Genomic DNA, 13900 nt, shown 5'->3' with positions numbered 1-13900 from the left:
TCATAGTGCAGTGAGAGAAGACATGCAAAACACTACAAACATGGCTTTATTTAATGCAATATCAAATTACATCACTAAAAAAACAAAGCAGGACTGTATTTAAAAGCAAATCGAAAGGATTCCAAGAAGGCACACATGCTTCTGAGGCGTTTATGTCTAAGACCACAATAACTTGCAGATCTCAGCACTGTGATTGCGTCAGTGATCACGTGAGCTGGTGCCTTCTGCCTCTGCATTAACAGGTCAGCACGCATTAACAATTTAAGAGTATATGCACATTTGTGTGTTTAAGGTTCAGCACAGCATGATGAGGAGGGTGGTTGGATGACAAATGCCATGCAGGAGAGTTATACAATTCCTCTCTCTGCCCTTATGGTGCCAGGCAGATACACTCCAGCACCCGATGCTGATTTACTGCTGAGGATGACACAGCGTTTCTACACTCTCACTTTGGCGCTCTCTATACTCATTTTCTCTCCCTCACTCACAATGGGGACAGCTGGATCTATACCACCATATCCTCATTGGCTTTGTGTTGTGCTGAACAAAGCATTCTGTAGCAGGCGCGCCTATTGTATAGAGTCCTGCACCAGCTACAGATGAGGGACAGACGAACCATTGAATGAAGCATTGATTGGGTAGAGCTGGTGTTTTAAACACAGTGCGCACACAGGGGTGTGACTGTTGTTTGTCCACGTAGGAAATGAAACCGTCAAACTCATAATAAATGCATGACATAATCTTTACTACGGCTGAACTGACCTGGTCAAACTGTGAGTCTTCTCCTCTCTGGAGGGAACGGGACAGGGGTTTCTCCTGTTAAAGTATTGGAGAGAAAGAGACAGAACGAGAATTATTGTGTGACGAGCCCAGCAGGGATACTTTTGTTAACAGCATGATAGCAGATTGCTTAGCCCACTATTCAGCTAGTGAACCACGCTAAAATTCTTGACAGCAAAGTTAAGACTTGAGGCTGCAAATATTAACCTGACAGCAACCTAATGTAAAAGACATTAAATGTACAACAATGCCGTTGCTCATTTACAATAACATTTGCCTGACAGTTAAAGACTTGGCAGTTGGTTGCAAAACAGAAGAGGCTGTCTCAGCAGTATATTGCGTCACATGTTGTGCATTAAATTACATTTCCTGTGTTTCTTTACATCTACTTTACCCCCTGTGGACTCACCAGCGGTTCAGCCATCACCATCTCGATCTTCTTCTCAGCCAGCACAGCAAACTCAGCAAATAGACTCTTGATGACAAACTCCCCGGGCTTGAGCTCAGGGTCAATGGTGATGCTCGACATGGCGGCGATGTTGTGTTTCTCCCACGAGAGGGGGGTCACCGAGGAGGGTGCACGGCGTCTACTCACGCTGCTGCTGACTGGTGCAGAAGCTGCAGAGGTGCCAGAGGGTAGAGGTTAGGAAATAATACAGTGAGAGTCAAAGCAGCATGGTCATGTTAAGAACAAGACTCTTGGAAAAAATGCAAGGTCATGCGCTCGTTCTAATCCAAACACAAGCTCAGACGTTTCCTAAAGAGGTAAAATGACTGAAGTGATGAGAGAGCAATTGCAGCGCCGACTAGAACAAACATACAATTTCCATTTGAATCGTGTCTGTTTTTAGAAAGCTCATTTTCTAAACTCATACTGCACATAATGGGTTCAAATCACCTGAAAAAGCAAACACAGGGATAATCATAATTCCTATTAGAGCCATGTCATTAGTTATTGTAATCTAGCCTTAAAAAAAAAAAAAAACAACTAAATATTTTGTTTTCTAAATCTAGAATATTACACACCAGCTCTTTCTGCTAAATTAGTCTGAAATGACTAGGGATGGGTACCGGTATCCGGTGCCATGACGGCATCGGTTCTGACATAAACAGTAGTAACCAGACTGAAAAGCAGCGCACATTTCGGTGCTTCATTTCGGTGCTTTTTTTCCCCTGAGATGTGATACACTTTAGATTCTAGCCAATCATTTTACGTTTCCAAGGATAGTAGGCGAGCCCAGGTACATACGTTCTTTTAGAGCAGAGCTACAGGTTTAAAATGCCCAAGGCGAAGCGTCAAAGTCTGGCTGTACTTCACAGCAAAAGATGCAAACTCAGCAGCCTGCAACAAGTGCTTAGAGCCGATACTGTGATACTGTGCAAAGGAGGTAACACCTCGAATCTGATGAAACACCTGGCGACGTGTAGCGTTTTTTCCAAAACCGAGAAATGCGCCGTATTTGATAGCTTGCTGCGAGCCCTCACACCGTGCACATTTATTGCGGGTGTGGTGCCTGTTATCAGACCGGAGTTAGCAACATCCCCCAAAAACCCGAAGAGGAGAGTCCTGGCACCTAGCCGTTCTTCTCTGCGTGAGTAGCCTAATGATGTTCGTGTGTAATTCACGTTGAGTACGCTAAACACTTTATTACATTAATGCATGTAAGGTGAACTAGCAAACTAGTTACATGCGACTGTCTTCTTGTTTGATGGCAGATACTCCCTTCACCCTGGCCAAAAAGGCTAAAATGACCAAAGAAAAAGTGGAAAACAGTTAAACATGAGAGGTTTTTGGACAAAGTTTGTGTTTTTTCCATTGTTTAAGCACTGCTTCCAGCCAAGAGTGATACCTTATATGCCCTATAACTGCAGAAAAGGCTAACATTGCTATCTTTTTACAAAAAAAAAACAAACAAAAACAAAAAAAAAAAAAAAAAAAAAACAGCTAAACGAGAGGTTTTTGGACCAATTTTGTGTTCTCCATTCTTTAAGCACTGGTACCATTTCAAAAGTACCAGTTTGGTACTGGTATCAGATAAAACCTAAACGATACCTATCCCTAGAAATGACTATACCTTTTTTATACTTTACACATTTATTTATGAATCTACTTCTCTATTGTGATCAAAGGGAGCACACTGGCTACACACGACAACTTTAAGGCATAGTCTGATTGGGAAATACCCTGTGTTGCTTCCTTGCCAAGACATTAGATAAGGCTGTTGATAGCAGGCTCATATTTGTATGATAAACATGAAGCTGTATCAGCAGAAGATTAGCTAATGTTTTTACAAATACTAGAAAAGAGCTAAGTAGCCATCTCTTGCTTTTTTTCCGCAGAGGTAGCAAAATTCATAAACCACGACAAAAAATGCTTTCTAGCTCATTTTATTTATACATGCTGAAATGATAAAATCATTGTATGGGTAGTTATTTGTCAGACTAGCTCTACCTTGACTTGTTCAACAGAGGGATGAAAGCTACTTTTTTGTGATGGTCGTATAAATTCTTCTCTTGTAGCACAACATGTCCATAAGCAAATTCTGCCAATGTTTCATTAACACTACACCCATCTGCTTTTTAACTTTTATTAGCACACCAAACCTGTTTAAATACAGATTTGTAGCTCTATATGAAAGAGAGAAAAAAAATCAGTATATTCCAAATATTTGCCACCACTGAGATTAAGATAGTTACAGTTAATACTGAAAATACAAAGCCAGTAATGGTAAAGTTGGAAAAAAAAAAAAAAGACCAACTATGAAGTATCATAGAGGGGTGACTTAGATAGACAGATGGCCTGCTATACATTTACCACAATATTGACCTTTAAGGCAAAACTAAATAAATTGTAGTGGTATCTGATAGTGCAGTGGTGTTCTCCACATTTTTACGGGATTCCTTCAGTAGACCATCTTTCCTGAAACATATTTGACTTGGAAAAGCCAGGGCACTCTGCAGGTTTGCATGTGGCACAGAACATTTGGTTCTCTTATTCAAATGTTATAAGCAAATCTTTAGAAGAGTCTTAAGCTATGGCTGAAAAGCTAGAGCATGGATACACTGTCTGTCTGGCAAAAATAGAAGTGTATCCATGCTTAATGCAAATCCTATATACAATAAGATGAAATAAACACAAATCTCAAACTCAAAAGCAATAAATATCACAGCACAAAGGTTTTTACTCCACTACTCAAGGTTCAAATTATGTTCCATCTGACATAAATAAATAAATAAAAAAATCAAATGAACCAAAAGGTTTTAACAATCTCTATAAAAGGAACATATAGTGGTGTTTGAATTTATGCAACTGCTGGGACACAACTTCCAGTCTAGTCTTCAATGATCTCTGCTAAGTGTATAGTTGACAGTGAATGGCCCCTTAGCCTCTTTCCCTCCCAAGAAAGCCCTTGTTCTTTCTCGTCCTGGTTATGGCCACTGATCTTGATGCTAAATCACTAACAGGCTGATTCACGTCATAGAATAATGACAGCAGTTTTCAAATTACTCTTATACTGCAGCATAGGTAACCAAAATGTTAAATTATGCAGCCACCAAACACTACTACACTCCTGAATAAAACATACTACTTTTAGTCACATTTGCAATCATTGAGAATTTATTTATTCACTTGCTTTTGCAAGAATGCAGTACAATTTTGATGGTGAGAAAAAGCAAAACTTCCAGAGAAAATCTATAAGGAGAACAGGGAGACATCACTGAGCTGTCTCGCCAACGAGTTCCTCATTACTTGTACCGAAACCAACTCCTCCACCTTGAAGTGCAAGTAGTGATAGCAGTCCCTGTTCTGCTATGGGTTTGGTATAAAACCACATGAGCCAAGTTCCCACCGATTGCAGATGTTTGTTAGAGAAGCCATCAAAACAAAATCCTCATTGGCTGGTGGGATGTAAATTTTGAGAGAATGTGGCACTATAATCACTTTATCTCACTTATCCTGTCTTAATTATCCGAAAATTAAACTTGATTGACTCTGTAAAGGATTTTAATTATATCAAAAACTCCCACAACAGAGAAAAGGTCTGCACAGAAGTGCTGGAGCTACCTGGTAAATAAGAGGGAGAGAATTCACTGACGGGGAAAAAGTGAAGCGGAAATGTAAAAATATATTATCCACGCCAAGAGAGCCACTGACGTTAGATACGATGTAAGTTCAAACAACATCAATCTCAAACCTTCTGTGCCTCTAAGAGACTACCTGTACAAAGTTACACTGTTACATGTATCATTTACTTGATAAAAATATAAGGCAAATGTAGTTCACGTCAGTATGCAGTAGAAGGACCACTCTCCATCACATAGTGCAAAGAGATGTGTTGTAAACCAAAATCTGCAACCACCATTCAATGAACTGAGATTCCCAGTGTTTGTGTGTATGCATGTGTCTGACACACATTCCTTTAAGGTTGATCAAAAGAGGATTAAAAGGTGGGAGTAACTTGAGGTATGGAACAATGTGCAGGCAGGAAAATAGCAGGACACCGACCGTGAGCACTCATGGATGTAAACAAGGCTGGATTTTAAACACTTACTGGATTTGGCATTTCTTAGTCCTCAACTTTTGTTTTCTTACAAAAAAAAGGGAGAAAAAAAAAAGAACAACTCTATAAAACTTAATAATCGTCTTTTTTAAGTGCAAATGAAAGTAGGGAGGTAGAAGAGGCAGCGTAGTAGCATGTATTGTGGTCATGCTGTCCAGCAGCACAGAGAGTCTTTCAAACATTTCCCTCTTTGTTTACTGTGCTCCACCAACACCCCCAGTGATGTAACACAGCTAGCTCCTAATAGCCAATCAGTGTTGCGTCCTTTACCCCCTCCATCCTTTTCGCTCCCCCCTCTCATTCTTTCTCCCTAGGACATGCCAGTCATTAGTAGGATGCCAGGCTATGACTCTCTGCTAAAACCAACAAACGCACAAATCATAGCAGAGAAATTGAACGAAAAACAAACAAAAAAAACCCCCCAAACTATACGGTTGTTTACAAACTCCTCCAGAATTTAGGCTAACTGAAAGTTTATTAACAGAGTTTTTGACTAGGGTAAAAGCCAAAGAGTAAGTGCATTGTGGTTAATGTACCTATTATTATTCAACTTTGATAGTGAGTAAACTGAATGAACTAATTGTTGATTTGATTACCACAGCTCTCTGAGCTCTCCAGCTTTTACCTCCTTTGGCTTTATTGCTCTTCACTGCAAGCTGGCTGATTTCACATTAACTTACACTGCTTTTACAAGAAGCAATTAAAGTATTTTAACAAAACATGGATATTTAGTGATCACATATTGCAAGAGGAAGCAATACAATAAATTACTTTATTAGTATTTTGTCACACCCTTTGCCCCGAAGTCCTGTTTCACTTCTCATTCAAAGCCAAATTTCACTTCTGGCAAGTCTAACTGTCAAAGCATGTTTAAATGTTAATCACTGGAGAGAAGGGGGGGGGGGGGGAGCAATACAATATTGTAGTATTAGTAGCGTTGAACCACATGTATATTCCATATCTCATCTGAATGCAAATGAGTTATTTTAAATGAATGTTCAACACTTGATGGCTCTGCAATTCCATATTTAATAACTAATGGAGAATCTCACTTTAAGTTTAGTTTACTGCTTTAGTTTACTACCAGAGTTACGTAACTGAACTCTGGTATCTCAGTTTCTAAGAACATCATGATCTCAGGGTTAGACAGTATTGCAGTTACACTTCTAATACGGAGAAATGTTGTGCTTCTGCTAAAACGCTGCATCAGAAAATGCTCAGCGTGTTTTGTTGTGTGAGGCCTATAAAAAGTGCTTAAGAAATTGAGCGCCCTGCAGGATTACACAACTATTACAGCAGTGGCTCCACCTTGTCACAGTTAAAATAAAGCCCTCCCAAACGCCTGCTCATGAACACTGGCAACAACAGCACAAACACACACATACGGTTGGAATGCAGAGCTGAGGGTGCGTCCTTTTTTCTTTTTTTTTTTTGAAACAGAGACAAAAGACTTACTGCTAGGGTTTATGTGGTGCGGCAGTGCCAGTTCTGCCATTATGTCTCGACATGCCGAGTTTTTAACAAGTTATTACTGGTGTACTCTTCACCATTATACCTTCCAAATAAAAGGGAATTTGAAAGATACACTGGAAAAATAAATGTATCACCAGAAGCTGAGGACACTTCAGTTCAAAAGAGATTAATTGAGAAACCAATAATGACATGTTCCATCATGGATGAGCAATATTCAGCAATTAAAGGCCAAACTTTGATTTCATTGAGTGTTTTAATTAAATTATTACTGGATGTTGTAATGGAGAAAGCATCATACATGCATTTAACTTAGGAGCCCTTTTTGCTATGAATAATAGTAAAGGTAGAAAGTAGTTAAAAAGGGATAAATGGAACAAAGTTGTTTACTCAACAGGTAGATGTTTTACTGCAGAGCCTTGTATTTCTGTGTGCCCTCACATACTTACAATATCTTGTGTTACTTACTTGTAAATTTCCAAGTAAGTAACACAAGAAAGACAACTGTGTTTAAGGGTAACAGCCCCAGTTAAATGCATTATAAACTCACATTTTCAAATACAAATTATTTTTGGGGGATGCAATCTATAATTCTTCAAGTATTCTTCAAATACTTTTTTTTAAAAATATAAAAGTCTTCAAGTAGGGGTGGGCGATATAAACGATATACGATAGAAACTATATAAATTTGGCCAACGATAGAGATTTTGACTATATAAAATTTACCCGACAAATAGACTCCTTGGTGATAGATTCAAAATAGAAACTGATAATTGTGTTTTTTGTGAAACAGAAGAGGAGGATTTGGACCATCTATTCTTTTTGTGCAATTTTATACAAATATTTTGGTTGGATTTTCATACCTGGCTTTATTCCAGTGGGATTCAAATTACCCCATTTACCTTAAATATGATAATGTTTGGAGTGTTTTTGAAAGAAAAGAAAGCTAATTATGGTGTTAATGTGTTATTAATCTTGTGCAAGCAATTTATACATAAATGTCGTTTTCTTAAGACCAAACCAACACTAGCTTACTGGAAAAATGACTTAAACCTGTTGGTTAAATCTTTGACTTTAGTTAAAAAGAAAAAGGCTGCTTTTTTTGTTTCCTTTTTGGAAGATTTTGATTTAGTGAGTTAATAATCTGTTAAATTATGTGACCCCATCTTTATATTTTCTTTTTCCTAATATGTAAGGAATGTTTATTCTCTGAATGTGTAATATATGGTGCATTTTGTTTGTATGTAAATTTTACTAATATAAAAAAAAAAAGAAAAGAAAAAAAAAAGATTTTGACTATACCGCTCTATCGCGAAAGCGCATGTTGTTGATGACATCAAGCTGCGCCTGTTTTGGTCAAAAGCATCGCAGCGGCTACAACCATTATCATCTGCAAATTATGCCGGGCGAGAGTGATAGCAAAGAGATGAAGCACTTTTGAAATATGGGGAAAGCCAAAAACTGCGCTTCCTCCACTTCTGTAACATTGATTCATTAATGTTGAATTCTCTTGCAGCTGCTCTATTCCCATGTTGTTGCCGTATATTAATAACTAACCTGAATGAATAATCTCAGTTGTTCTCCTGACTGAAGTTTGCCCCGTGTATAGCATCCTGCTATGCGATTACATTTGTCCCTGACCACCAGAATCCCTCACGTTAACTTTTATCGAGTGGAAAAAAAGTTGCCGTTCATCCCCCAGCTTCACTGTGCTAATGTTATGCTAACATAGCTGTGTCGCTAGCAATCACGTAGCATAACATTATATACCAGGTAGTCCAACTTCAGTAACCCTGCAAACACCACTGCTGTTTAGTTTCCTGTCTTCGTTTATGTTGGAAGTGACAGCAGAGCTGTACGTTTTAATTAGTTTCAAAAATCTCTCAGTCAGAGAGATTTAGGTGGAAACTAGCGAGCTAACTTCCTGTTAACTTCTAACTCCGTTAAATTTAATAAATTCTGTTTTCATGGATGCTTGGATGTTAAACTTAATTGTTACACCTGCTGAAGCAGCAACGCTGATGATTTTATTAAAGATTAAAGAATTTAGACCGTTTTTAACTCTCAGTGTTCGTTTGACTTTGGGACCTGAAACGGACGGAGTTTTGGACCCAGATTACTCCGCTAAGCTCCTCACTACGGCAGCCGTAATGCTGACAATCCATCAAAACATTTTTTAACAGATTTCTGCTCGCCAAAATCGGTTCGACATCAGTAAGCACAACCAGAATTCATACATAAGGCACACTCGATTTTTGAGAAAATTAAAGGATTTTAAGTGTGCCTTATAGTGTGGAAAATATGTTATACAGAAAAAAAGAATATATCGCAATATATATCATTACCGTACATGCTTCAAATTATATCACGATATGGATTTTAGGCCATATCGCCCAGCCCTATCTTCAAGTATTTGCTACCTTCAGGGAGAGGATTGAGACTTCCTGCAAATGTGTCTGGCTGGATGTTTACCATTCTTACATATTTCAAGGGGGGGGGGGGGGGGGGGGGGGGGGGGGAACAGTTACCAAGGTCAAACAATAACTGCTATGTGTTTCATGAAAAATTTGTCTTGTGATCACTGCAATCACACTCTCCTCGATTTTATAACTCACATATCCGTTTCAGGGTTAGGGGGTTCACGCCTCTCCCATCACATACTGGGTGAGGAACAGGGTAAACACTGAGCAGGTCACCAGTATAAAGACATTCAGGTCCATGGAACATTTATTTGGTTAACCTGCAAATCTTCAGACTGTCTGACAGAATAAGAGCACCTGTAGCACTTCTGATGCAGACTCAGAGAGAACATGCAAGGTTGACAAAAGAAAGGCTCTTGAAAGGGGACATGTTTCTTTTCAAAGCCAATGAAAACAGTTAGACTTTGTGCATTCTACTTTTTACAGATGTAATGCTTTTTTCCTGCAGTGCATTTGTGACAATTTCAAAAGATAGAAGTTCAACAAGCTCTCGTCCGCCTAAAAAGCTAGAAATAACTTTATACATAATTTTAAAGGGAGTTAATTTCAACACATTTTGGATGTTGCTGATACAAGTTTGCATTCTAGAAATTTAAATAGCAAACTTTTACCTAGTAGACTAAAATGACTGTGGTTATTAAATACCTAGAAGAAACTTGTGTTGTGGTTATGGCAAACAGAAATGAAGTGTAGGTCCAACCTCTACATTCACTTAGCTAGCTCAAATTGTGCAAAATAAAACATCAATTATGTTAAAAGCACTAGATTGTATATCTTCTGGCACATAGTGATCTAAATGGCTGGCTAAATCCTCAAATATACAGTCATTGAAGTGGGGTGTAGCACATCTGTTCATGTTCACTGAAGCTTAATACACAAATTTCTCTTTGTTGGCACTCTTTGTTTTTTGGCCAGCATGCCTTTGCCATAATACACGGAATCCTGACTTGCAGAAATGGCTCCCAATAACAAGAAAACAATTTAAAAAAATAAATAAATCAAAAACTGTGATATTCTAATGCATCGAAAATTGTTAGAACTAATTAAAATGAATTTAACTGGCATGCTGATCAAAATACATAATTAATAAGTCAGTATTTTGTAACCACATTGCACGTATCTAGAAACAATATCAAAATGCACAGCATACACGGCATGAAAATTGACAAATGTTATAGCCATCAAAACTGACAAATTCCACTATGGGTGTGAGTGGCAGAGAGAAACACAGGTAATATATTAGCATATACAATTTTTAAAAAAAAGTGTACGGCCCTATAATCAGTCTCAGTCTTTTCCTCATTTGATAATATAAACAGAGGCAATGCCATTTAGCATCTGCTACTGAAAAATTGATAAATAATGTGCAAATCAATCATTTAAGTCCAAACCTGAATGATACAAATCTAAATTTTAACCAAAACAGAATAAGTCAGGTGATTAGAGCCCAGCAGATAAGCATTTAAAGAGGGTCTAACTATTCCTCTTTCAGACAAAAGGAACAGTGGCTCAGAGGTTGTATCGCTGGAGAGACAATATCTTTTTGATTCCTGATATATTATGGGCTGCATGGGAAGCTAATAATAGGAGGCAACCAGAAGACAGATCAATAGTAGAGAAACATTAGCTGGCCCAGAGGAAAGGAAGAAGAGGATAGCGAAACTAGGAGGACGGGGAACAGAGTAGATAGGGGAGCACTCCTAAGGAAGCGCTTAACATAGTAATTTGGATATTGAAATCAGGGGTGCGTCAGCCGCATTTTAGTATTGGCGAATTTGCTTTGATGACTCCGGTGGCATGCACTGATGTCAGCTGCTGATAATTCGCTGTTGTGGCTCATAAATTTAGAAGTCCTTGAATCCTTGTGTTTTGAGTTCAATTTCATAAACTTGCAAAACAAGGTTTCTTTGTTCCCTTCGCACAGACGTGGGGAAAAATGAAAAAACATCTATATCTATATTGACTGTTACGCAAACTGTTAACAACAGCCAGCCGAAATAACAATATTAACATTGATAATATATCTGTCCAAAATGTATAATCAGTAAATGCAGATAGCAAGTTGATAAATACAGAAAAAGTAAAAGAAAGTTAGACAAGATCTTCAAAAGAACAGAGGGAATACTTCATGTCCATCTGTGTTATGTATCAGTAGATGCTCATCAATAGAAACATTATCTTTGGGACATCCAGGAGCCAGCAGAATGATGATGAGTGCAGGAAGAAGGGCACTCTGCTGAATGAAGACTTTAATTGCACCCACTTGCATACACATCAAACAAGGCCGACTAAACCTGCACTAAACATAATCTGTCATCTTGACAACTCCACTAATGGCCACTTTTCTTATACGGGAAGGAGATATAAGAAATCCACACATGGAACGCACAAAGACATGTACAATGCTGCACAGGCTCTGCTGGCTGCGTGTGGCAGATAAGTCTGGTGGCAGTAAGTGCGGTATGTAAACATTTGTGCAAGCTTGGAAAGATACTCACAGCTGCTACTCCAAGACTTGAGGAGAGATTTGATGCTGATCTCAAAGAAGACAGAATCCTGCAGGCTCAGCATGGTAGCTCCCAAAAGTTAAGCTTCCCCAGAAGGCACAAATTTTACAGGTTTCCTTTCACCTTTATTTCCCAAAAGCCAAACATTCCACTCTTCTCAAAAATAAACACCTTGCACTTATCAAACTTGCAGACTCCACCAGTAGGAGCTGAGTACTAGCCTCCACAGGTGCTAGTTAAAGGCAGCATCCTGAAGAACAGTGCGAGCAGATGCTGACGGAAAACCCAAGAAGCCCTACCACTTTTTCGCTTTTGCCACCCAGTTAGCTGAAGTAAAAGTGATCAGAAAGAAGAGAGAGAGCGCGCAGCCTGGCTAGTTAGAGAAGTATTCCACCCAAGAGCCTGCTGCCCACTTGCCAGTCCACAGAGTCCCTCATCCCCATTTCAGCAGAGAAAAATCCAGAAACCGAAGGACACAACTGCATGAGAACTTTTGTTCCTGAAATGAGGGAAAACAGCAGCAGAACAGTACGCGATAGAAGTCTTAACAATGTGCGGTAATATTCCTTCTCCCCTTCTCTTCCTGTGTGTATGTGTGTGTGTGCGTGCATGTGTGTGTGCCAGTCCTAGCCCGCTAGCACCGTCAGCCACCCTCCTCCTCCTGCCCCAAAAGCTCTCTCCCTCCGTGTTCGCTCATGGCCAGCCCCTCCTCTTCTGAGTGAGCTCTTGTTCTTTTACCGATGCCTGCTCTTTTCTCTCAGAGTGAGAGAGATGGAGAGAGCTTGTTTCAACAGCAAACAGGGAGGGAGGGAGCAGTGCGTGGGGGTGGTTGATGTCATCAAAATGCTGCGAGTGTTCCCTGGCCGTGGTTCAGTAATGCATACGCATGTCAGAGCTGCTACTGTGCTGCCTCTCTGCTAGCCTATCAAAGCAATACTTCCTGTAAGCTCCGCAGCAATACTGATGCGTCATTCCAAACTGCAGTAGGAGGGAAAGGAAAGAATGGGAGGTGGATGAGGGAAAGGAAAGAGGAAGGATAGATTGAACACACCTTAACTAGTCAACCAAAATAATAAAAATATGTTCCTAAATTAAATGTATTAAATGTATATTTCACTTTTTAAAACAGGAATATATATGACGTAATAGGAGTATGTTAATGCAACTCACTACAGTCAAGTGAGATGGATAGATGACTTGCTACCTGTTTTCTTTGGCATTATAGTGATCGAAACTAATCTTCTTGCTAAGCTAACTGCTCACACCCACAGGAATCATGGGCATTACATCACTGCCCTGTCTGAAAGCTACCAGGCATAGTAACACACAGAATGATACACAAACACACAACACACCCCATTAGTAAGAAAACAGCCCATTGTTTTTGTGTGAATGTGAAAGACACACGCACACAATTCAGCTGATATTTTAATCTTGCACTGACGCTAGTTATTCCTGCCCTGGCAGAGACTTTAATGCTGATCCACATGACATCAAGCAATTTGTAGTCAAGCACAGGATTAAGTTTGTTACCAAAATATTGTGAAGGGAAAAGCAGTGGGAAAGCTGCAAAAGACAAATGTTCTTTGTCTTCTTTTAGTTTAGTCTTCATTTCTCGCTCGCCCTCAGTCTCTCCCTCCGTCACATGTCCTCCACTACACAAGTTATGCAAAGTGAGGCAGAGCTCATTGCAAACAAACAACACAAGCAGATGCTTTGTCAAGCCCTGGCTGGTGCTACCCCGACGCAGGCTTCCACTGTGAAACTCTGCCTTGTAATACACAAACAGATTGTTTACAGTACCACTGCAAATTTGCAGCAATCACACTGTTTTATTTTAAGCCTTAAATCGGAACTTCTATGAGTCATGTTTAATCTTTCCTAGAGCTACATTAAAAGCAAGATACTGCCCCGTCTGTCTGTTCAAATCTGACCAACTGCATTTCCCCAAATGTCAAAGTATTACGTATGTGTCTAATTTACTAACCTAAAAATCCCCAGGATTACACTCATGCAGCAGCTTTACTGTGACTAATGGCCACAACTGGAGATGTAAAGCCATATATAGAAGTCTGTGAAGCAGAGTCTGATCCTGAATGAG

General features: G+C 39.3%; 1 protein-coding gene across 11 annotated transcripts in view; it reads right to left on the bottom strand.

Moving 5' to 3' along the window:
• Positions 1–13900, bottom strand: part of fryl (furry homolog, like) — a 75147-nt gene that overhangs the window by 41864 nt on the left and 19383 nt on the right. For 8 of the 11 annotated variants that reach the window (XM_082523112.1, XM_082523103.1, XM_082523102.1 and 5 more), the window contains 2 exons: positions 1190–1398; positions 763–816 (listed from right to left, as the gene is read on the bottom strand). In XM_082523112.1, the coding sequence (XP_082379238.1) occupies positions 763–816; positions 1190–1309 (174 nt within the window). In that variant the 5' untranslated portion in view covers positions 1310–1398. Of the gene's footprint in view, positions 1–762; positions 817–1189; positions 1399–11790; positions 12542–13900 lie in introns of those variants that run through there. The other 3 variants (XM_082523110.1, XM_082523111.1, XM_082523104.1) reach the window with 1 other exon arrangement.

This window comes from Aulonocara stuartgranti (assembly GCF_965226115.1).
Source record: "Aulonocara stuartgranti genome assembly, chromosome: 23".
NCBI classification, from domain to species: Eukaryota; Metazoa; Chordata; class Actinopteri; order Cichliformes; family Cichlidae; genus Aulonocara; species Aulonocara stuartgranti.
The sequence above is the reverse complement of the archived record's forward strand: the minus strand, read 5'-3'. Positions and strand labels throughout refer to the sequence as shown.